Genomic DNA, 24,318 nt, shown 5'->3' with positions numbered 1-24,318 from the left:
CGTGGTCTCACCTGGTACTCCACTCTGTTACAGAGACCGAGCTGGTGTTTCGCGACCAGTTTGGCGGCGTCTCTCTCCTCAACGCCGAGAACCTCACCACTAGGGTCATCATGACCAACTCGACCTTTGTAAGTACGCGCTTTAGGCTGGGCCATATGCATTAGACTATTAGCTGCCAAACATTGTGCGATAATTTTACACCCGAAAATGTTTAGACACCCCAATAATGTTTACCACCTACCAAATGTTACACAAAAAACAGACATTTCTTCACACTACGAAAAATAAATTATAATCAGTCGAAGATCTAACAAGTAAAATTTAAGTATTTTGCAGGCATTGTATTAAACAAAGAAATAATAGAGTGAAAGAGAAGATTGGTGCTGCTTCTTTCCAACAATTTTGTTTTATTCGCGGTTAGATGTAAACTTGTGAAAATCTTAGCTCATTCTAGAAATTCGTTCAGCTCCTCATTCAAGTTTTTATTGCCATCATACGAGGTGTGTGGGAAAAGTAATGAGACTGATCTAACAAAACTTTTATTTTTTTCAACAACAATATTGTCCCCATTTGGACATGCAGCTCCTTGTGTTTACCGTGGTTGCAGTTAAAATTGTTGGATGTAAGGTCCGCAAGTTATGCGAAACACAACATTCAGGAAGCCAACAACCACAAGAATCACCATTCACGACCTGCCAAATCACCCATTGACACATAAGCAAGCAAACTTCAGATTCATGCTCCATAGATTAAACAGAACAACCATGAGCAAACAGAACTACACACAAGAACTAAACACAATAAAACAAGTAGCGGTGAAAAATGGTTATGACACCCATAATGGTAGACAAATTAAATCAAGAAATACATAAACAGTACAGAAATGAACATACCGCACACACACACACACACACACACACACACACACACACACACACACACACACAAGTCCTTAACCAACACAAAACAAAAACAATGACCACACACAAGACAACAGAGTAACAACACACACAAAACGAAATGGCACATACTCACCTACAGTAGCAAAATTGTTCAGAGAATAGGCAACATATTAAAGGAACAGGGACTCCAAATAGGATACAGGACAAAGAACACAACGCAGAAAAAGATCAGAACACAAGAAACACCCACGGATAAATTTAACAGACAAGGAATATATGAATTCACATGCAACATTTGCCAGTTAGTATACATAAGACAGACATGCAGAAACTTCAAAACCAGATATTCAAGTGGTTAGCTCACTGGATTCGCATTCGGGAGGACGACGGTTCAATCCCGCGACTGGCCATCCTAATTTAGGTTTTACGTGATTTCCCTAAATCGCTCCAGGCAAATTCCGGGATGGTTCCTTTGAAAGGGCACGGCCGACTTCCTTCCCCGTCCTTCCCTAATCCGATGAGACCGATGACCTCGCTGTCTGGTCTCCTTCCCCAAACAACCCTACCCAGATATTCAGATTCTCAGAGCTTTAAAAAGCAACAGGTCCCGTAGCACATTTGCTGACCAGCTAATAGCCCACAATTACCACCCAACTACTATAGAAACAGACTTAAGAATACTAAAACCCAGCCACAGCCTGTACAGCAAACTGACCATTGAGGAAAACTTCCACATACAGGAGGCAATAGCAGAAGGAAAACAGATCATAAATGAATACACTACACTGTGCAAGGGCACACTATGTAACACATTAAAGGAACATTACAAAAACGTCAACACAAATAGCTAAAAAGTCTACACACACACACACACACACACACACACACACACACACACACACACACAGAAACACAAAGATAAAATGTAGACAAAATTCAAATTTTGCGCCGAACTCACTGGTGAACAGATGAACACTGACTGGGCTGGCACACACAACAACAACGATTACTGTCTGTTTTCATGAATTGCAAAGTGCTTTTAGGACCATATTTGTTAAAATATGTGTTATATTTACGTGTGCTTAACAACACCTCATCAAGATGCTGAGAAAAATGGGCTTGCCACCCCAAAACGAATATAGGTGCGAAATATCGCGATAAACTAAACTACATTTAATGCATAAAATGATAAGGTAACTCCCAACAAAATGTCTCATCAACATCGTTTGGTTGCTGATGACAAGCTATCTGTAAAAAAAATACACAAGTGGTCCTGAAAAACCATGCAAACCGAATGTAAAGGTATCAAGGAAAAGAAATAAATTCTTGTTTGAAGTAAATATTTCTCTAATTTGGTAATCGTTTAGTAAAAATGTTCACATTACAGATTAAATAAAACAGAAACACACTGATGATGGCACAGAGGTGATGTTTGGGTACCGGGAGAAAACGGTGTTTTGCATAACTGGCGGACCTTACTTCCAACAATATTTTCCCTTTCACAGTATTTCCTTTCGGCAGCTATATGCCGGCGGAGTCGTCGTTCCCAGTCTCGGTAGCAATGCTTAAAGGCTTCAACTGGTAGGGCCTTTAACATGTCGGTCACATTCTTTTGAATGTTCTCCAGGGTCTAAGAATTACGTCCATTTAAGGTGTTTTTCAGTTTTGGAAAAAAAACGCGACGACAGATCAGTTGAGTATGGGGCCAGTGGAACAACAAGAATCCGTTTTGAGATCAAAAATTTCTTGATGGAAGTGGCCGTTGTCATAATACAGCATCCACTTGCCTGCAGTGTCCAATCGCACTCGATTCACCTTCTTCCTCAGCCTTTCAAGGGCATCTCTGTGAAACACTTGGTTGATAGTTTGGTCTGGAGGAACAAATATTGTATGCACGATACCCCTGCTACAAAAAAGCAAATCGGCATTGTTTTGATCTTCTAGCGGTCGAGGAGATGTCTCAGTGTGCCACTCCTCATTTTGTCGCTTTGTCTCAGGATCTAAAAATCCAGAATTCGTTACGTGCTATCACACGACTCAACTATTCGTGGTCATTGGCAATCCTCTCAAGAAGATAATCGCAGACGTTTCTTCGATTGTCCTTCTGCTCAGTTGTGAGGTTTTTTGGCACCATTTTGGCACCAACCTTTCACATATGCAAAATTTAGGTCAAAATTTGATGTACAGTGAATGTGTTTAGGTTTAACTGGTCACGCACCATCGTTATTTTAAACGTCAGTCTGATTTCACAAGAGTATACACTCGTTTGACGTGTTCGTCGGTTCTTGAAGCTGGAGGTCACCCTGAGCATGGTTCAATGTGTCCTTGACCTTCGGAAAATGATTTGTGCCAACGAAAAACTTTTGTCCATGATAAGGAATGTTGCCCATATGCTTGTTTCAGCTTTTCAAAAGTCGCACTCGCAGATTCCCCAAGTTTAACGCACAACTTCATGGAATAACTTAGCTAACTTAAGGACATCACACATATCCATGCCCGAGGCAGGATTCGAACCTGCGACCGTAGCAGCAGCGCGGTTCCGGACTGAAATGCCTAGAACCGCTCGGCCGCAGCGGCCGGCGTTCCATGTCACATGGCTGCTTCCATCACAGAATTTTTGTTCCCAAAAGGCATCATTGTTGTTCTGCAGCTCCCTATTGATCTTATCCGAGTCCTTATGATTTTTTTTCTTTTCTCGAAATTGAAAAAGTTTTAAAAGGACGTCATTTTGGGACTCAAAAACAATTCAAAAGAAAGTGACCAACTTGTTAGAGGCCTTACCAGGTGTATAGCTGCCGAAGGGAACTACTATGAAGGAGACTATTGTTGTCTGAAAAAATAAAGACGTTGGTAGATGAAAAATCAGTCTTTCTTCATACACTTCGTACGAGCAATGCGGTGGGCAGGCACGGTGTTTGTCCGAGAATCTGGAAGAGACACATCTTCGTTGCCGTAGTGTTCCTGTCGCAGAAATGCACGAATCCTCCAAAAATAGGCAAACGAAGGATCATCATGGGCGTCATTGTTGTTGTATCCTGTAGCAGTGAGTGGATTCTGAAGGAAAAAAGCGGAAATGACACAACAACAGATGTGTGAAACGCATTTACTTAATTCTATGGATCGTCCTATACAATGCAGACAGATCCAAAGTTCGTAGTCAAGTCTGTTATACTGTACTCACTGATAGAGAGAGGATGTATACTCATTCACGATCCAGTAGGGGGCTGTTGGTCGCTCTTACACACGATGAGAGCGGCGGTGCGCGCTCCGGCCATGGAGAGTTCGACAGTGTTGCAGCCATCGGTTGGCGTCCGCCGGTCGTTGTGTGGCTCTCCCCGGGGAGACACACGACACCACAGTCACGTTATGTGTGTTCTTATCAAACAAATGTATAAATCAAGATCCAAAGGAATTAAATAGTTCAAATGGCTCTGAGCACTATGGGACTTAACATCTGAGGTCATCAGTCCCCTAGAACTCAGAACTACTTAAACCTACCTAACCTAAGGACATCACACACATCCATGCCCGAGGCAGGATTCGAACCTGCGACCGTAGCGGTCGCGCGGTTCCAGACTGAAGCGCCGAGAACCGCTCGGCCACACTGGCCGGCAAAAGAATTAAAGATATTAGCTGCCAGACGGTACCGATTTGTATCAGTGAGGCAAACTGTAAATATGTGCCAGCCCGGGATTCGAACCCGGGTCTCCTTCGGTCACCAAATAAACATAATTCAGAAGATGACGGCCAGTGATTCCCTCAGTGCAGATGTACACCAGGCTCAAACTCAAAACGGGTATCGGCGAGACGCCGCGAGTAATGGAGCAAGTGCGCAGGGGCAGCACATCACTATTTGGGTCTGAAGTGAGGCGCGCCAGGGTAGTCCACACGACTGTGGTCACACTGTGTGCATATGGTACAGTGGTCAGTGCATCTGCCGAGAAACCAGAAGACCGGGGTTCGAATCTCAATCCCGTACAAATTTTCGTACTACGCTACTGATACATATAAATGCCCACTGGCATCTAATGTCTTTAATTCCTCTGTGTCCTCTGTGTTTTGATTCGTAATGGCTGCAGGATGAATACGGTGCCCGTTCTTTCCGACGTGTTCGAAAGAAGAGATACCAGATATAAAATGGATAAATAAATGTTTTTACTGTGCTGTACACTTAGCATTATAGAGAATACGAACTCGTTTCCTGCAGGTAAATTTGAATTTGTTATCGTGAGAGATACTACAATGACCATAAACTTTCGTCACTTCTTAGAGATTCAGGCATTTTACGCAAAAAAAACTTCAGTTACTTTTGGTTTCGCAAATGTGTCCAATTTTCCCGTTCCATACTTAATTTCTCCTCAGTAGTGCATTTCCACGTTTTCTAGGTCTCACGCGATTTTCTGTTCCTTTCACACCCATGTCCAATAGCTCCTACCACTTTCCTCTGTCGGAGTTTCTGCACGTCATCAATTTAAATCTCATAGGCAATTACGAGGTATTGAATGGAATCGGGGAAAAATATTCAAGGCACTGCTAGACTAAAGAAGGGATCAGTTGATAGGACATATCCTCAAGCATCAAGAAATTGTCAGTTTTGTAAGGGAAACAAGTGTCGGAGATCAAATTGAACAGAGAGACTGAGGCATGAACGCATAAAGCAGGTTCAAATGGATGTAGGTTGCAGCAGATAAAGAGGCTTGTGCAGGACAGATTAGTGTGGTAAAAAATGCATCAGACCAGTCTTCAGAAAATTACAGGCTATGCGATATTGGTTTACCGGTGACGATGTGTTATGAACCTGAAAATTTGTAGCCAATTCATTTCATGGTACAGACTCATTTTGTTATATACCTTATTGCAGTACATGTTACAGTTTCTTTATTAAATCTATTTGCTTCGTCTTGCTACGTCTACTGACAATAAATAATACGATCAAACGAAATATGATGTATATCCAAGCAGACTGACACGACGAATGAAAATTTGTACCAAGATCAGGATACGAACCGCGCTTCGTATCCCGGTCTTGGTACATATTTTCGTTCGTCGCGTCAGTTTGTATGTATGAATAACACATTAACTATAATACATTCCTACGTAAATAGCCAATTAAGTTATGGTTCTCAGAGTAGTTGATGTCGACGCACTTAATCGTGGCGACGGATTTTTGTGGTGTAATCAAGTAATAAGTGTCCTGATTCTCAAACAGCTCAGACTCTCCTCGTTCGAAGAGGTCTCGGAAGACCCAACGATACTGGCCAATCGCCGTGTCATCCTCAGCCGATACATGTCATTGGATGTGTATGTGGCGGGACATCTGGTCAACACACCGCTCTGCCGGCCGTTGTCAGTATTCGTGACTGAAGCCGTTACTTCTCGATCAAGTAGCTCCTCAATGTGCCTTATAAGGGCTGAGCGCACAGCGCTCAGAAAAACCGAAAGGTCACCCATCAAAGTTTAGCCGATCCCGACAGCGCCTTGCTTCGGTGATCTGACGGGAGCCGGCGTTACCACCGCAGCAAGGCCACTGGCTGAATCACAAGGAGAAACTAGTTAAAAAGATATCATACAGCAATGTGTTGAATGGAACTTCATCATCACATACAACAGAGAAACACTTTGTTATACTTGCATTGCCAGCTGTTGCTTTAGCTGAAGGACAGCTATAGTCGTCAGGGAGGGTAAAGCGGCCACTTCGATTCATACTCTTCGAGACTGGTGCAGCCTTAAGACCATAAAAAGAAAATTCCTTGGTTTTGTCAGCGAGTTTCATGGCGACAGCTGCGAGCACTCCTCTGTAGTGAAATATTATGTGTGTTCCAATCGTCTGATGTAAGGCAAGTGATGAATTCATTTGCCCTCATGACGTAAATTTTATTGTGCTGGTTAAATGCTACAATGCTGATGAAACGTTATATTTTAGGCTTCGAAATCACTTGTTTATGAATTGCCTAGATTATGTAATTTGGTATTCAGACGACACGATATTTAGCGTAATGGTGGCTAGGTGCGCACAGCGACCAGTTCATTGACAGGAATAACTGGCCGCTTTGCTCAGGTGGCCACTTTCCCCGAGAAAATACTTTGTAGGGCATTTGCGTCGTTTCAAGATAACGGAATTGATAATATGACAAGATTTCATGAAATAAGTATACCGACGCGTTAGTATATTAATAGTTTGTTGAAAACCAAGTACTCTTATTATGTGGGTATGTTAAGATGTAATCAAATTACTTTAGAAAGTTACTACAACGATCATGAGATTCTCAAGGAATGCAACAGGTATTGGATCCTCTATGGAAAGAAAAGATGTCATTCCTTACAACTTTCATACTACTCAGTTTCTCATGAAACGCACTTTAAAGAAGAGCTCTTAAAGAAATCGTGACGCTACCGAAGATAAAAAATTCTTGGGAACTTGAGATGTGTATTCAGCCAAGAGCAGAAAAAAATGGTTCAAATGGCTCTGAGCGCTATGGGACTTAACAGCTGAGGTCATCAGTCCCCTAGAACTTAGAACTACTTAAATCGAACTAACCTAAGGACATCACACACATCCATGCCCGAGGCAGGATTCGAACTTGCGACCGTAGGGGTCGCGCGGTTCCAGACTGTAGCACCTAGAACCGCTCGGCCACCCCGGCCGGCGGTGAAGAAGGTATCAGTATTAATCAGACCACGCAACGCTCTGCCACTGCGCCATCGTCCAGTACTGATGATCACGTGTCCATTTCAGTTGTAATTACCGATGTCGTGATGTTAACATTGGCACATGCATGGGTCGTCGAGACACACATATAGTTTGCCCAGCATTAAAGTCTGATGTTAGTACCGCTACAGTTAACCGCCTGTCCCGTTTTACAAGTCTGCCCAGCCTACGGCGTCCGACCACTGCAATGACGGGTGGTAGCCCAACCACACGACATTGGAACGTGGTTTCATCTTGGTTTCGCTACATGTTGAAGACTTTCTCCACAGTATTCCTCGAACACCCGACAAGTCGTGCAGTTTCCGAAATGCTCGTGCCGAGCCTCCGGCGCTACAGTCTGGAACTGCGCGACCGCTACGGTCGCAGGTTCGAATCCTGCCTCGGGCATGGATGTGTGTGATGTCCTTAGGTCAGTTAGGTTTAAGTACTTCTAAGTTCTATGGGACTGATGACCACTGCAGTTAAGTCCCATAGTGCTCAGAGCCTCCGGGCCACCACAATGCCCTCAGTCAGAGACAGTCAGATCGCGCACCTTCCCCATTCTACACACGGACAGCACGCTCACTGATACTGCATGTACCGTGCGTGTGTCTGACTATTTTTAGTGGTCATTCCTCGCCAGGTGACGCTGCTATCGCCGGTACTGATTTATATCGATAGTAGGTCAGTGGTCATAATGTTCTGGTTGATCAGTGTTAGTTAATCTATTAAGACATCAGGGAGTAACTACCACGGTAACTTGAGGTAGAGAGTAAAAACTGCAGAGGAAGACAGATATTGGGATACACCCAGCAAATAATTGAGAGCGTAGGTTGCAAGTGCTACTCTGACATGATAAGATTGACATCAAACCAGTCAAAAGTGTGATGACTCAAGGAGCAGTGTGGACGGAAGAGCCATATTTCGCCGGTCGTACACCGAAACAGAAGCTCTATTACCATGGAACATGAGATATTTGAAAATTCAGTAACCTTCGGTATTGTCTCGACAGTTTTACTTCTCTTGAAAATGGAGGTTTTTGTTCGTTTCCGATAGCTTCTATTTCAAAATGTATTCAGCTTGTAACTGTGTTTTTATAATATTTCTGCTTACTTTATGTCACTTGCTGATTATTGGTCTATAACACCCATAATGTGACAGATAAACTACTAAATTAGTATTGATAAGATTTTAAATTTCAAAAGAGTATTTCTTCCTACATAAATTACCATATTTTGCATTGGAAGATGCTTTTACGTTTGGAAATAATTCAATTTTCTGGAGTAATTTTTGTAATTTCAAAAAAGATTGCAGAACATAAAAACTGAATGATTTCGTTTAAATATGGAGTAAGAAAATGTACTAATTTTTCACTTCGGAGCTGGCTAGATGCGAAAGTCTGATAGTGTTACTCGGTAGAATACCATTCAGACAGTGCGCCATTATCGCTGCAGAATGATCTTAGCTTGGGACGACATGTGTAACTTACTTTCTGAAGTCTCTAAGTATTATTTTTTTTTAGGCAGGTAAGGTTCAGATATGTGGAAACATTGTCTATTTTCACCTTTCAGTAGTTTTTATCATTGTCTGGTAACAGGAGAGGAGAGAAAAGAGACAACAGCAAGTAGGACCTGCACTCCGAGGGTCCTACACAAACTTGATCTATGTAGATAGTTTTTCCACACCATTGAGTCGAATACATCGACGAGTTTTGCCTGCTATTGATATCGATACTCGCACGAATTCCAAGCCTTTCGAGCTTAAGTTACTTATTGAACTCGCACTGAAACCTTGTATGTGGTGACAGACAGATCTGTAGCTCAGACCGAGGTTGAGGTTAGGCTGGACGGTGACAGTCTGGTTGTGAATTGGCGAAGCCAACTAACGTGAATGCACAAAAGTTGTGGTAAAAAAATGACTGGCAGCGTAGGCTAGCGTTTACGTCTGCGCCCTATTGAAAAATGCATTGAGGGTCCAACATGTAACTACCATCAACTTTCAAGAACTTTTTAATTTTGAGTTTAAATTTGACATTTATTATTCTTATCTTTCATTTATTTTATTAATTTTGGAATTACATTAACATGCTGCGCTAACTGGCAATTGCAGATGCGTTGATTCCGTCTGCTCTCACCCCTGCTGCCACTAATGGTGTCATTTTACGGAAGTCTCCTACGAAGAGAACGGTACAGTCAGTCGTAAGACTATCGTCGTTACGCAGATGTCGAACTGTTCTGTGGAATGCTTCAATGGATACTTTATAGGGTATGAGTATCTCATCCCAGGCAACAGAAGTTCAATCCTGCATCAATTATCAGTATTATTTTGCTGTGAAACATTACGTATGTTGTCGAGTCATAGGCACAGAGTGCCAGACAATGATTGTATGTAGAATGAGCAGTTCGTAAAGGACCAATGATGCTAGTGCCCACGTTGTATCTGTTACTATTAGGCGGCAAAGGTACCAAATTTCACAGCGGAAAGAGACTTCACTTCATTGTAGCTAATCCAGTTAGCACCCATTTTTTTTTGTAAATTATGTACGCAAACTTTCCTCGTTTATCACTCAACACATTACTGAAAACCATATCAAAATCTCTGTAGTTTGTGTTCATCTGGGCCCATTGCGCCGTATATGTCATATAAAGACATTACATATTGTGCTATGAGACCAAGACGCTGCTATTGCAATATTGTGTTGTAATAGTTGTAATACCGCAATAAAATATAATCGAACACAGCAGCGTCTTGGTCTCATAACATAATCCCTGCAGTAGTTCCTGAGATTCTGGTAGATTGCTAATGCAATGTAGTCTGCAATCGCAAGTACATGTGATATAATTACAAATTATAATTTTCGTATGTTTTTCTTGACTTGTACTGTGAAAACTTGTTTCTTGCCAAAAGTCATGATTTTGGATCAACGGGAAGTATCCGTAGCGGTTTTGATGAATGAATTTGCGAGTAACAAAAAATTGTCGTATCTTTTAATTGCATTGACTTAAACCCTTAAATATTTGCCATCGCGGAGGGACCGTAAGCGTTAGCATGTAACACAAATTTCAGTTTGATACCTCAACTCGTTCTTGAGAAAAAGGGATCTTAACAGTCAGACAGATAGGCACGCAGACACGCGGACAACGAAATGAAAAGGGTTCTGTTTTTACCGTTTTCAATAGCAAGTACAACAGTGGTGATCGGGAAAATATTTTTGAGATTTCATGAAAAATTCCCCTGGATACACTTAGGATTAGTCAGCGAAATAGTGGGTGAAATAAAAGTCGCCCGGAGATTAGAGTTCCAGGATACAAAGAAAAACAGCAGAAGAAAAGAAATACAGTTCGTAACTGACTGTAGCAGATCTTGAAAGTGATCGCAATTCATCTCTGGGCACTCTTGGGCCTGATCAGCAAATTGCTGAAGGCGGATCGAAGCTGGACTGCTAGAATCGCTGCAGTCTAATCCGAAATGTTCTGCTGCAGTTTTTGAAGAGTATTAGGATTGTTGCGATGCTCCTTAGACTTGAGGGCTCCCCACGCAAAGTAATTGCACACTGACAGACAAGGTGATCTGGGTGGCCAGCTAGGACCGCGAACAGACTGATCTCTGCAAACAACTTTGTCAGGTCTGAAGACTGTGTAAATGTGCTCCAAGGTTCGGCCGGCTGTATGGACAGTTGTTCAGTCCTGTTGGAAGTAACTGTAGGTCTCTCCCTGCTCCGTTAATGCTACCACAAATGGTATCAAAATGTTGGCAATGTAACGCGCCGAAGTCAGTGTCTGATGAAAGAAGATGGGGCCAGTAATGCTGCATGCAGACACTGACCACCAAACCCCAACCTTCTGATCTTGCAATAGTGTTCTACATCTACATTTATGTGATGCTATTCACAATAAAGTGCCTGTCAGAGGGTCCAATGAACCACCTTCAAGCTGTCACTCTACTGTTCCACTCTCGAACGGCACGCGGAAAAACGAGCACTTAAATTTTTCTGTGCGAGCCCTTATTTCTCTTATTTTATCGTGATGGTCATTTCTCCCTATGTAGGTGGGTGCCAACAGAATGTTTTCGCAATCGGAGGAGAAAACTAGTGATCGAAATTTCATGAGAGGATTCCGTCGCAACGAAAATTGCATTTGTTTCAATAATTGCCACTCCAATTTACGTATCATGTCTGTGACGCTATCTCCCCTATTTCGCGATAATACAATACGACCTGCCCTTCTTTGTACTTTTTCGATGTCATCCGTCAGTCCCACCTGATGCGGATCCCACACTGCACAGCAATACTCCACAATAGGGCGGACAAGCGTGGTGTAACCAGTCTCTTTAGAGGACCTGTTGCAGCTTCTAAGTGTTCTGCCAATGAATCGCAATCTTTGGTTTGCTCTACCCACAATATTAACTATGTGATCGTTCCAATTTAGGTTATTTGTAATTGTAATCCCTAAGTATTTAGTTGAATTTACAGCCTTCAGATTTGTGTGACTTATCGCGTAATCGAAATTTAGCTGATTTCTCTTAGTACTCATGTGAATAACTTCACAGTTTTCCTTATTCAGGGTCAATTACCACTTTTCGCACCATACAGATATCTAAATCATTTTGCAAGTCGTTTTGATCATCTGATGACTTTACAAGACGGTAAATGAAAGCATCATCTGCAAACAATCTAAGACGGCTACACAGATTGTCTCCTATGTCGTTAATATAGATCAGGAACAATAGTGGGAGTTACGCGGATTCTCCGCTGCCCAGAACCTTTGATTCTGTGAGTTGGTATAACCACTCAGGCGAAGCCGGGCTTCATCAGGCATCAAGAAGAGGCCCATGTCCAGGCCATTCATTATTGCCTCAGGCAACAGTCACTCACAAAACTGGAGGCGCTGAGGAGTATCTGCTGGTTTTAATACATGAAGAACAACAGACACTCGGTAAGGATGCATGTGCAGTTCCAGGTGGACTATCCGCCCGCATGGTCGACGTGATGTGCCAGCCTCTTGTGACAGGCGTCGGGTTGATTTGGTAGTTTTCTGAACAATTTTATGGTGCACCGCAACCATATTTTCTACCGTGCGGGCACCTTCCGCAATTTTTTTATTTTATTTTACTTATATATATATATATATATATATATATATATATATATATACAAGGGCAGTTCAATAAGTAATGCAACACATTTTTTTTCTGAAACAGGGGTTGTTTTATTCAGCATTGAAATACACCAGGTTATTCCCCAATCTTTTAGCTACACAACACTATTTTTCAACGTAATCTCCATTCAATGCTACGGCCTTACGCCACCTTGAAATGAGGGCCTGTATGCCTGCACGGTACCATTCCACTGGTCGATGTCGGAGCCAACGTCGTACTGCATCAATAACTTCTTCATCATCCGCGTAGTGCCTCCCACGGATTGCGTCCTTCATTGGGCCAAACATATGGAAATCCGACGGTGCGAGATCGGGGCTGTAGGGTGCATGAGGAAGAACAGTCCACTGACGTTTTGTGAGCTCCTCTCGGGTGCGAAGACTTGTGTGAGGTCTTGCGTTGTCATGAAGAAGGAGAAGTTCGTTCAGATTTTTGTGCCTACGAACACGCTGAAGTCGTTTCTTCAATTTCTGAAGAGTAGCACAATACACTTCAGAGTTGATAGTTTGACCATGGGGAAGGACATCGAACAGAATAACCCCTTCAGCGTCCCAGAAGACTGTAACCATGACTTTACCGGCTGAGGGTATGGCTTTAAACTTTTTCTTGGTAGGGGAGTGGGTGTGGCGCCACTCCATTGATTGTCGTTTTGTTTCAGGTTCGAAGTGATGAACCCATGTTTCATCGCCTGTAACAATCTTTGACAAGAAATTGTCACCCTCAGCCACATGACGAGCAAGCAATTCCGCACAGATGGTTCTCCTTTGCTCTTTATGGTGTTCGGTTAGACAACGAGGGACCCAGCGGGAACAAACCTTTGAGTATCCCAACTGGTGAACAATTGTGACAGCACTACCAACAGAGATGTCAAGTTGAGCACTGAGTTGTTTGATGGTGATCCGTCGATCATCTCGAACGAGTGTGTTCGCACGCTCCGCCACTGCAGGAGATCAGACAGTCTTGCTTGACCTTGCGGCGATGATGACACACGGTTTGCCCAACGACTCACCGTGCTTTTGTCCACTGCCAGATCACCGTACACATTCTGCAAGCGCCTATGAATATCTGAGATGCCCTGGTTTTCCGCCAAAAGAAACTCGATCACTGCCCGTTGTTTGCAACGCACATCTGTTACAGACGCCATTTTAACAGCTCCGTACAGCGCTGCCACCTGTCGGAAGTCAATGAAACTATACGAGACGAAGCGGGAATGTTTGAAAATATTCCACAAGAAATTTCCGGTTTTTTCAACCAAAATTGGCCGAGAAAAAAAAATTGTTGCATTACTTATTGAACTGCCCTCGTATATATATATATATATATATATATATATATATATTACCTGTTCAAATAGATGCCGGCTGGCGCCATTTTCGGACTAACCGTCGCATGGTACTCTTTGCTGGCACTTTGACACCATTAAACTCCTCAGAAAACAACCGACCACACCGTTTCCACGACGTTGTTGTCACGTAACTTTCCACAAATAACACCCGCTGCTCCACAGTGAGTACCACCGTCCCCTTTGTGCTCCACTCATACTGATAAATCTCGCACTACGCTCTGAACCGGTGTGGATCACGTGGCCGGCTTACACGACATGTGCGTGTCGCGGAGTGTGGTTATTTGCCCCATACAGTGTGTGCTGGATTTCTTGAATCTGATGCGATTTTTCCTCCCTACAGTGGTTGGGAATTTCATCACTCCCGCCTTCGCTGGGTACGCCCTTAACCTGATATCAATCTGCGAAGTAATCATCCGCAGTGGTCCGTTACTTTACGTGTTACCCTCGTATAAAGCGCACTCTAAAAAGCTTTGGTGTGCCGCGGGCAGCCTGTAATGAGTTTTGACGCACCAGAATATTCCGCTGCGCAAGTGAAATTCATTAATGAAATCTAGTAAGCGCACTCTAAAAGGACGTCACGAGCTGGACAAACAAATGGGACGTAATCACGTGACTGGGAGCGTTCGGTTCGGCTGGGCCCGGTTCGGCTACTGCATACAATTGGGATGCAAGCCGCCGACGCGGCGGTACGAGTCGGGGCCGGGTCCGTGTTTGCGCCGGTTTCCGATAGCAAACGCCGCCGCCAACTCCGCTAATTGGACTTGCAATCACGTCCGTCTACGGCCGCAGGTGGAATTAAATGGAAAGCGGCGCCGTGTTGCCCGGGAGGCCGGCGGCGAAAGAGCCGCAGCCGCCCGGGACGGGACTCTTAGCTCCAGCCGGGACGGTGGGGGCTGCGGGAGTAAAGCAGATCAGGCGAGGACCACGGGCAACAAACTGACTAGACTACATCAAATTATTCTTGACTCTCCGAACGGCATGGGCTTTATCTGTAACCTTTCTCGGTAAGCTACTGGTTCATCAGCCAGCGTTTTCCAATGCCAGTACGCATTAAATACAGTGCAAGAAAAAAAAGACTCACCATTAAGGAATTTTCTGAATGGGACGGAAATCGGTAGATATGATGTACGTGACAGACAAAGAAATGATCAGTTTTAGAAACTTTGGATGATTTGTTCTACATCTACATCTACATTTATACTCCGCAAGCCATCCAACGGTGTGTGGCGGAGGGCACTTTACGTGCCACTGTCATTACCTCCCCTTCCTGTTCCAGTCCTGTATGGTTCGCGGGAAGAACGACTGCCGGAAAACCACCGTGCGCGCTCGAATCTCTCTAATTTTACATTCGTGATCTCCTCGGGAGGTATAAGTAGGGGGAAGCAATATATTCGATACCTCATCCAGAAACGCACTCTCTCGAAACCTGGACAGTAAGCTACACCGCGATGCAGAGCGCCTCTCTTGCAGAGTCTGCCACTTGAATTTCCTAAACATCTCCATAACGCTATCACGCTTACCAAATAACACTGACGAAACGCGCCTCTCTTCTTTGGATCTTCTGTATTTCCTCTGTCAACCCGACCTAGTAAGGATCCCACACTGATGAGCAATACTGAAGTATAGGTCGAACGAGTGTTTTGTAAGCCACCTCCTTTGTTGATGGACTACATTTTCTAACGACTCTCCCAATGAATCTCAACCTGGTACCCGCCTTACCAGCAATTAATTTTATATGATCATTCCACTTCAATCGTTCCGCACGCATATTCCCAGATATTTTACAGAAGTAACTGCTACCAGTGTTTGTTCCGCTATCATATAATCATACAATGAAGGATCCTTCTTTCTATGTATTCGCAATACATTACATTTGTCTATGTTAAGGGTCAGTTGCAACTCCCTGCACCAAGTGCCTATCAGCTGCAGATATTCCTGCATTTCGCTACAATTATCTAATGCTGCAACTTCTCTGTATACTACAGCATCATCCGCGAAAATCCGCATGGAACTTCCGACACTATCTACCAGGTCATTTATATATAAATTGTTCAAGAGAAAGAGTTCACAAATTGAGAAAGTCAGTAATGCGTTGGTCCACCTCTGGCGTTTATGATAGCAGTAAATCGGCTTGACACTGACTGAGAAACGTCGTGCCAAATTATGCCCAATTCGCGCTTTAGATCGTCAGATTCCCATATGGTTACAGGGTTCTGCCCATAATGCTTCAAACGGCCTCAGTTGGCGTCCTTCCTGACTGAGGTAGGGTTTGGAACCACGGAGACGAGCATTAGGAGCTCTAGTATTACGTTGCTGAAATGTAAGGCCAGGAAGGCTTGCCATGGATGGCAACAAAACGGAACTGTAAGGCTGGAAATTGGACATTTGTGGTAAGGTCTTATGGGACTGCTGAGGTCATCGGTCTCTAAGCTTACACACAACTTATATTAAACTAACTTGCGCTAAGGATGACCCACATATCTATGCCCAAGGGAGGACTCGAACCTCCGACGGGGGGAGCCGCCCGGATCTTGTCAAGATACCTCAGACTGCGTGGCTACCTCGCGCGGCACTTTAGGCTGTCATCGGTCTCTAAGCTTACACACTACTTAGTCTAACTTAAACTAACTTACGCTAAGGATGACACACACACCCATGCCCAAGGGAAGACTCGAACCTCCGACTGGGAGAACCGCCCAGACCGTGATAAGACGCCTCAGACTGCGTGGCAACCTCGCACGGCGCTTTAAGGCTGTCATCGGTCTCTAAGCTTACACACTACTTAGTCTAACTTACGCTAAGGATGACACACACACACACCTATACCCAAGGGAGGACTCGAACCTCCGATGGGGGGAACCGCCTGGACCGTGACAAGACGCCATAGGCCGCGTGGCTACCTCGCGCAGCGCTTTAAGGCTGTCATCAGTCTCTAAGCTTACACACTACTTAGTCTAACTTAAACTAACTTACGCTAAGGATGACACACACACCCATGCCCAAGGGAAGACTCGAACCTCCGACTGGGAGAACCGCCCAGACCGTGATAAGACGCCTCAGACTGCGTGGCAACCTCGCACGGCGCTTTAAGGCTGTCATCGGTCTCTAAGCTTACACACTACTTAGTCTAACTTACGCTAAGGATGACACACACACACACCTATACCCAAGGGAGGACTCGAACCTCCGATGGGGGGAACCGCCTGGACCGTGACAAGACGCCATAGGCCGCGTGGCTACCTCGCGCAGCGCTTTAAGGCTGTCATCAGTCTCTAAGCTTACACACTACTTAGTCTAACTTAAACTAACTTACGCTAAGGATGACACACACACCCATGCCCAAGGGAAGACTCGAACCTCCGACTGGGAGAACCGCCCAGACCGTGATAAGACGCCTCAGACTGCGTGGCAACCTCGCACGGCGCTTTAAGGCTGTCATCGGTCTCTAAGCTTACACACTACTTAGTCTAACTTACGCTAAGGATGACACACACACACACCTATACCCAAGGGAGGACTCGAACCTCCGATGGGGGGAACCGCCTGGACCGTGACAAGACGCCATAGGCCGCGTGGCTACCTCGCGCAGCGCTTTAAGGCTGTCATCAGTCTCTAAGCTTACACATTACTTAGTCTAACTTAAACTAACTTACGCTAAGGATGACACACACACCCATGCCCAAGGGAAGACTCGAACCTCCGACTGGGAGAACCGCCCAGACCGTGATAAGACGCCTCAGACTGCGTGGCAACCTCGCACGGCGCTTTAAGGCTGTCATCGGTCTCTAAGCTTACACACTACTTAGTCTAACTTACGCTAAGGATGACACACACACACACCTATACCCAAGGGAGGACTCGAACCTCCGATGGGGGGAACCGCCTGGACCGTGACAAGACGCCATAGGCCGCGTGGCTACCTCGCGCAGCGCTTTAAGGCTGTCATCAGTCTCTAAGCTTACACATTACTTAGTCTAACTTAAACTAACTTACGCTAAGGATGACACACACACCCATGCCCAAGGGAAGACTCGAACCTCCGACTGGGAGAACCGCCCAGACCGTGATAAGACGCCTCAGACTGCGTGGCAACCTCGCACGGCGCTTTAAGGCTGTCATCGGTCTCTAAGCTTACACACTACTTAGTCTAACTTACGCTAAGGATGACACACACACACACCTATACCCAAGGGAGGACTCGAACCTCCGATGGGGGGAACCGCCTGGACCGTGACAAGACGCCATAGGCCGCGTGGCTACCTCGCGCAGCGCTTTAAGGCTGTCATCAGTCTCTAAGCTTACACATTACTTAGTCTAACTTAAACTAACTTACGCTAAGGATGACACACACACCCATGCCCAAGGGAAGACTCGAACCTCCGACTGGGAGAACCGCCCAGACCGTGATAAGACGCCTCAGACTGCGTGGCAACCTCGCACGGCGCTTTAAGGCTGTCATCGGTCTCTAAGCTTACACACTACTTAGTCTAACTTACGCTAAGGATGACACACACACACACCTATACCCAAGGGAGGACTCGAACCTCCGATGGGGGGAACCGCCTGGACCGTGACAAGACGCCATAGGCCGCGTGGCTACCTCGCGCAGCGCTTTAAGGCTGTCATCAGTCTCTAAGCTTACACATTACTTAGTCTAACTTAAACTAACTTACGCTAAGGATGACACACACACACCCATGTCCAAGGGAAGACTCGAACCTCCGACTGGGGGAACCGCCCGGACCGTGATAAGACGCCTCAGACCGCGTGGCTACCTTGCACGGCGCTTTTAAGTCTGCCAAGGATGACAGCCAAAGGAGACCAACTATAAACTGAAATGGCACCCCAGGCCATGACTCCTGGTTCTCGGCCCGCGTGGTGGCGCCAGTGAAGTTTGTGTCCCACCGCTGTCAGAGGCGTCTCCATATACGTCTTCGCTGGTCATCGGTACTCATTCGAAGCGAGACTCATCACTCAAGATAATTCTGCTCCAGTCATTGAGATTTGAGACCAAACACGTGTCTGGATACGCCCTGGACAGCAACTTGAACACAGCCCGACAACCAGGTGATGGTTCTGGGTGCCAATTCTCTTCATAGCAGGACTCCTTTGGGTGTCATCCGCAGCACCCTTACAACAGCGGTGCGTTGACGATATTCTAAGCCCCGTTTTGTTCTCGTTCTTGGCAAGCCATGTTGGGCTTACTTTAAAGCAAGATCACGCCTTCACACACACACATGGCGAGAGTTTCTACTGCTCGTCTTCGTGCCTGACGAACCCTACATTGGCCAGCAAGGTCGCTAGATCCCTCCCCAACTGAAAACGTTTGGAGCATTATCTGCAGCAGCGTGCAACCATCCTGGGATTTTGACGATCTAAAGCGCCAGTTGTACAGAATTTGGCAGAATATCAAATGGTTCAAATGGCTCTGAGCACTATGGGACTTAACATCTGAGGTCATCAGTCCCCTAGAACTTAGAACTACTTAAACCTAACTAACCTAAGAACATCACACACATCCATGCCCGAGGCAGGATTCGAACCTGTGACCGTAGCGGTCGCGCGGTTCCAGACTGAAGCACCTAGAAACGCTCGGCCACTCCGGCCGGCGGCACGGTATCCCTTAGGAGGACATCCAACAACTCAATATATGTGAAGCCGAATAACTGCTGGCATAAGGGGCAGAGGTTGACCTAAGTATTATTGCCTTTCTCAAATTTCTCTTTAGTAAATCATCCAATTTTTCAGAAATTGTAAATATTTGTTTTTCTGCACACACATGTCACATATACTTCATTGTGCCATCTTCAGGCTGTAGTTAATGCAGCAGGGGTTGATACGACCCCTATATATATCGCATCAGTGGCCAGCGTAACTGGATGAGCAAATAACCTGAAAACTTAAGTGTTGACACTTAAGTTTTCAGTTTCTGGTAAAAATCTGCCAAATCCTATGAGCCGTGTTGCGGTTCGTGTTGGTGCTGTTGGTAGGTTGGCAGCGTGTAATAGGGATAGTGGCGTCTCGTTTTCTTCTTCTGTTTACTGGCGCCACTACTTTTGCTATCATTGTCTATCCGTGAGTGGCAGCAGCAGCGGTTATCCATATCTAGTACTGCGCTTATATCTTTGGAAGGACGTCAAGTGTTTCCATATCGGAGTGAGGCGGTGAGTTCAGTTGGGACAGAGCAGGAGTGAGGTCCGGCAACACGAGGACATGCCGGGACCGCCGGCGGCGCGCAGGCACTGCCAGATCGAGAGGCTGCAGTTGCGAGGGCCACAACCTTGTTGTCCACCGGACCCAGGACGTTTGAGTTGAGTGAACATTAACCCAGCAGTTAAACCTCCACAAATTTGAGATGACGCCGTTTGTTCACGCGTTGTTGCTGCTCACAGGATCACGGAGACGAAGAGCAATGAGTGGAGTGTTTGCAGTTGGCGAAATTAGTTAGCCATCCTCCGCTTCTTATTGTTAAGCATTGAATTCCTTGTGTTTATTGGGGAAGTTCAACCAGCGGTATTTTTCTGCCTAGTGGCCGCTAACGCCCCAGTTACCTGCCCTGGAGGTTAGCGTATTTTCGCGGTAGTGTACCTTTCCTCACCTTGCCGCTGCTGTCCGGTAAGGCATGTTGTTCGACAGCCTCCTTGATTTTGGTCTGGATATGTTGTTTCTTTTGGACTGCTTGGGAGGTAGTGGGACTGCTACGGTCGCAGGTTCGAATCCTGTCTCGCGCATGGATGTGTGTGATGTCCTTAGGTTAGTTAGGTTTAAGTAGTTCTATGTTCTAGGGGACTGATGACCACAGATGTTAAGTCCCATAGTACTCAGAGCCATTTGAACCTTTTTTTGGAGGTAGTGGTTCCTTCTGCTACTGGATGTTCTAAACACCGGACTCTCAAGACGCAGTACTGTCTGCCAGTTCCGCTTTGCCTGAGTTATTCCATCGTTGTATTGGTTATCAGACGTTAGGTAGATTTTACAAGAGTGTTGGTCTGCGATTAAACTGTCACTAGACTGAGTTGCCATCCAGTTAAGTGAATACAACTCTTGACTGCCTGTCTCATCGGTTACGAATTTGAGCCGATCACTGGAGCACTTTCTGAGGCCTACTTCTCTCTTGGTTTGATCAGATTGTGATGATTGTTTTCCTTTAAATATTTTAATTTTGAGTTATTACTATTGAGGCCTTCAGCCAACAAGTAATTTGAATTTCTTTTCAATAAGGTCTTCGGCTGTGAATGCAATTTGTCTTAAGAATTTTTAATTAGATAATTTCTCAAAATACTGAAATTTTGATGACTGTTTTTTTCAAAAAGTATTTTAGTATCTCTTGCAGAAGTTTAGCTGTTCTTAAGAATTTGGTATCCAGGCCTTCAGCCATCAAATTGTTTTTTGAGTTATTACTATTGGGGCCTTCATGCGAAAAATAATTTGAATTCAGCTGTGAGTGCAACTTGTTTAAGAATTTTTATTAGACATTGTCTCTCAACAGTCAAATTTGATAATTGTTCCTTACTGTCAACCGTATTTGCAATTGGTTCCAAATAAAGGGTACGTGATTTTTTTAAAAATTGAGAAACCAACGGTAACTGAGTAAGGCCCCATCCACACCGAACCCTGCCTTTCCCTAAGTGCCACGTCTCATCCTATGCGTTGTGTCCGTTGCAATAGGAAAGAGGACCGAAAAAGCAAGAAAGAGTTCTTGTCCTGCCATCGTCCAGTTTGCAACGAGAACAGCTACGCTATCTGCGAATAGATATGCAGATTTCTTTGAAATTCTTTCGTTTCGTTATTATAAACATGTTTACTCTATTTTCCAATTAATTTCGTGTGAATATTACGTCCAAACAAAAACACTTTCATAATTTTGACAATAACACAATTTTCACTTCTTGACGATACTCTTCCCTTTTATTTTTCACAATAAATTAGTTTTCCAGATAGTTCAGTAATAAAAAATTTTTAAAATTATTTTGAACAATCTCAGGTAAATTTTTAGCCACTTAAATAAAAACGTAGAGAAGTTATGACTTCTAAAAATAAAAAATAAAAAAACAGCAATGTTCTTCAATTTTTAAAATATTTGTCTTTCTTAATGTCATGTTTTGGTTATATGACTCTGATAACTTCAGAACTCTAGCTTCTGAGAAGCTATAAAAAATTTCAAGTAAAAATATTCAATAGATTACAACAGTTGTTGTTATGATCGTCGTTGTCACTGGAGTACGATCCACCCCAGCGTATCAAGCACATCACTGCACAGAAGTGTGTGAAGTACGAGTTAACTTCGATGACCGGATGAGGACCAATGTACCCAACACGGCAAGGCTGTTGGCGAGAAGGGAACGAAAGACATAAACAAAATTTACACGCCAATCAAATTATCGACTTCACATCTGTACACATTCAAATACACACAGGAATCAGCTCTAGGTTTTCACATTCTTTTCTGGGACGTATTCCCTCACAAATGAATTAAAAATAGCTACAAGTATTCTGTTACGAACAAAGTATTCGGGGAGTTTCTCTTGGTTATAAGACAATTAGTGGAAATGGTAATCGCCGGCCGAAGTGGACGAGCGGCTCTAGCCGCTACAGTCTGGAGCCGCGTGACCACTACGGTTGCAGGTTCGAATCCTGCCTCGGGCATGGATGTGTTTGATGTCCTTAGGTTAGTTAGGTTTAAGTAGTTCTAAGTTCTAGGGTACTGATGACCTCAGATGTTAAGTCCCATAGTGCTCAGAGCCATTTTGGAAATAGTAATCCTCTCGCAAATATTCCCAGTTGGAAGATCTTCTACAAGACAGGCAGCTCGCTGTTGTTTGACTACAAAGAACCGACCTCGATAATGGGACAGAACTCAAACACCACGTCTTAAGACGATTAATCTGACTTTTCGGAAAAGTCCGCGGTAGATATAAGACAGTCACATCCGCAAGTATTGTTAGTAACGCTTTGTTCCTCGATGTTAAATCGTAAATTTATATGTTCTCGACTTATGATACATTCTCCTCTTATGCTCGGTAATATCGCAGATGACAGCGCCACAAAAGTGGAGTCATGAAGCACATTTTTCCGAAATTCCTTCACTAAAGAAGACGATGTAAATATTCAAAAACTGGGAACAAGAAAAACTGCTACCATGAATAACTTACGAGTGGAAGTAGATATCCTCGGTGTAGCGAAGCAGCTTAAAACACTTCGTAAAGGTAAATCTCCCGTTTCCGATAGCTTACCAATAAAGTTCCTTTCATAGTATGCCGATACAATAGCCCTTTACTCAGCAATCGTATACAACCTCTCGCTCGATGAAATGTCCGTAGAAATAGACTGAAAAGTTGTAGAAGTCACACCAAAACTTAAGAGAGGGAGTAGGAGCAATCAGCTAAATTGCAGATCCATATCACTGACATCGATTCGCTGTAGGATTCTGGAACATATACTCTGTGCGAACATAATGAATTACCTCGAAGGTAACAGTCTATTGGCACATAGCCAGTACTTATTTAGAAAACATCGTTCTTTTGAAACACAACTAGCTTTTTATTCGATGAGTGCTATCGAGAGAGGATCTCAAATTGATTCTATATTTCCAGATTTCCAGAAGCTTTCAGCAGATTTCCTCACCATAAATCTTTAATGAAATTGTGTGGCAGTGCAGTATCGCTTCAGTTGTACGACTCGGTTGTTGGTCTCGTCAGAAATGTCACAAGTCGCAGTAATCGACAGAAAATTGTCGAGTAAAGCAGAAGCTGTTTGTGGCGTTCCCCAAGGAAATGTTACCGGCGTTCTGCTGTTCAACTATACGCAATAGATTTAGGAGACAATCTGAGCATTCCTCTTAGACCGATTGTAGATGATTCTGTGAAGTCGTCAGAACCATTTACAACCTGAAAGACACGATACCTGCATGGTGTTAAAGTTGTCAGTTGTCTCTGAATAAGGAAAGTGGTGAAGTTATCCACTTGTATACGAAAACAAATCCGTTAAAGTCTGGTTACAGCAGTAAATCACACAAATTTAAAGCCTGTCAATTCAACTAAGTACCTAGGAATTACAATTACCAACAACTTATAATGGAACGATGACATAGATAATGTTCTGAAGAAGGCAAACTAACGAGTGCGTTTTAATGGCAGAACACTCACAATATGCAACACGTTTACTAAAGAGATTGCGTACACTACGTTTGTTTGTCCTCTGCCGGAATATTTCTTTGTGATAGGGGATTC

At 44.2% G+C, this 24,318-nt stretch overlaps 1 protein-coding gene across 1 annotated transcript in view; it reads left to right on the top strand.

Moving 5' to 3' along the window:
- LOC124620114 (inactive dipeptidyl peptidase 10-like) overlaps positions 1 to 24,318 on the top strand; it is a 1,175,439-nt gene that overhangs the window by 628,207 nt on the left and 522,914 nt on the right. The window contains exon 3 of the mRNA XM_047146784.1: positions 34 to 128. Within this exon, the coding sequence (XP_047002740.1) occupies positions 34 to 128 (95 nt within the window). The remainder of the gene's footprint in view (positions 1 to 33; positions 129 to 24,318) is intronic.

This window comes from Schistocerca americana, chromosome 6 (genome assembly GCF_021461395.2).
Source record: "Schistocerca americana isolate TAMUIC-IGC-003095 chromosome 6, iqSchAmer2.1, whole genome shotgun sequence".
In the NCBI taxonomy this organism is placed as follows: Eukaryota; Metazoa; Arthropoda; class Insecta; order Orthoptera; family Acrididae; genus Schistocerca; species Schistocerca americana.
Note: the sequence above shows the minus strand (reverse complement) of the source record. Positions and strands in the feature narration are given on the sequence as shown.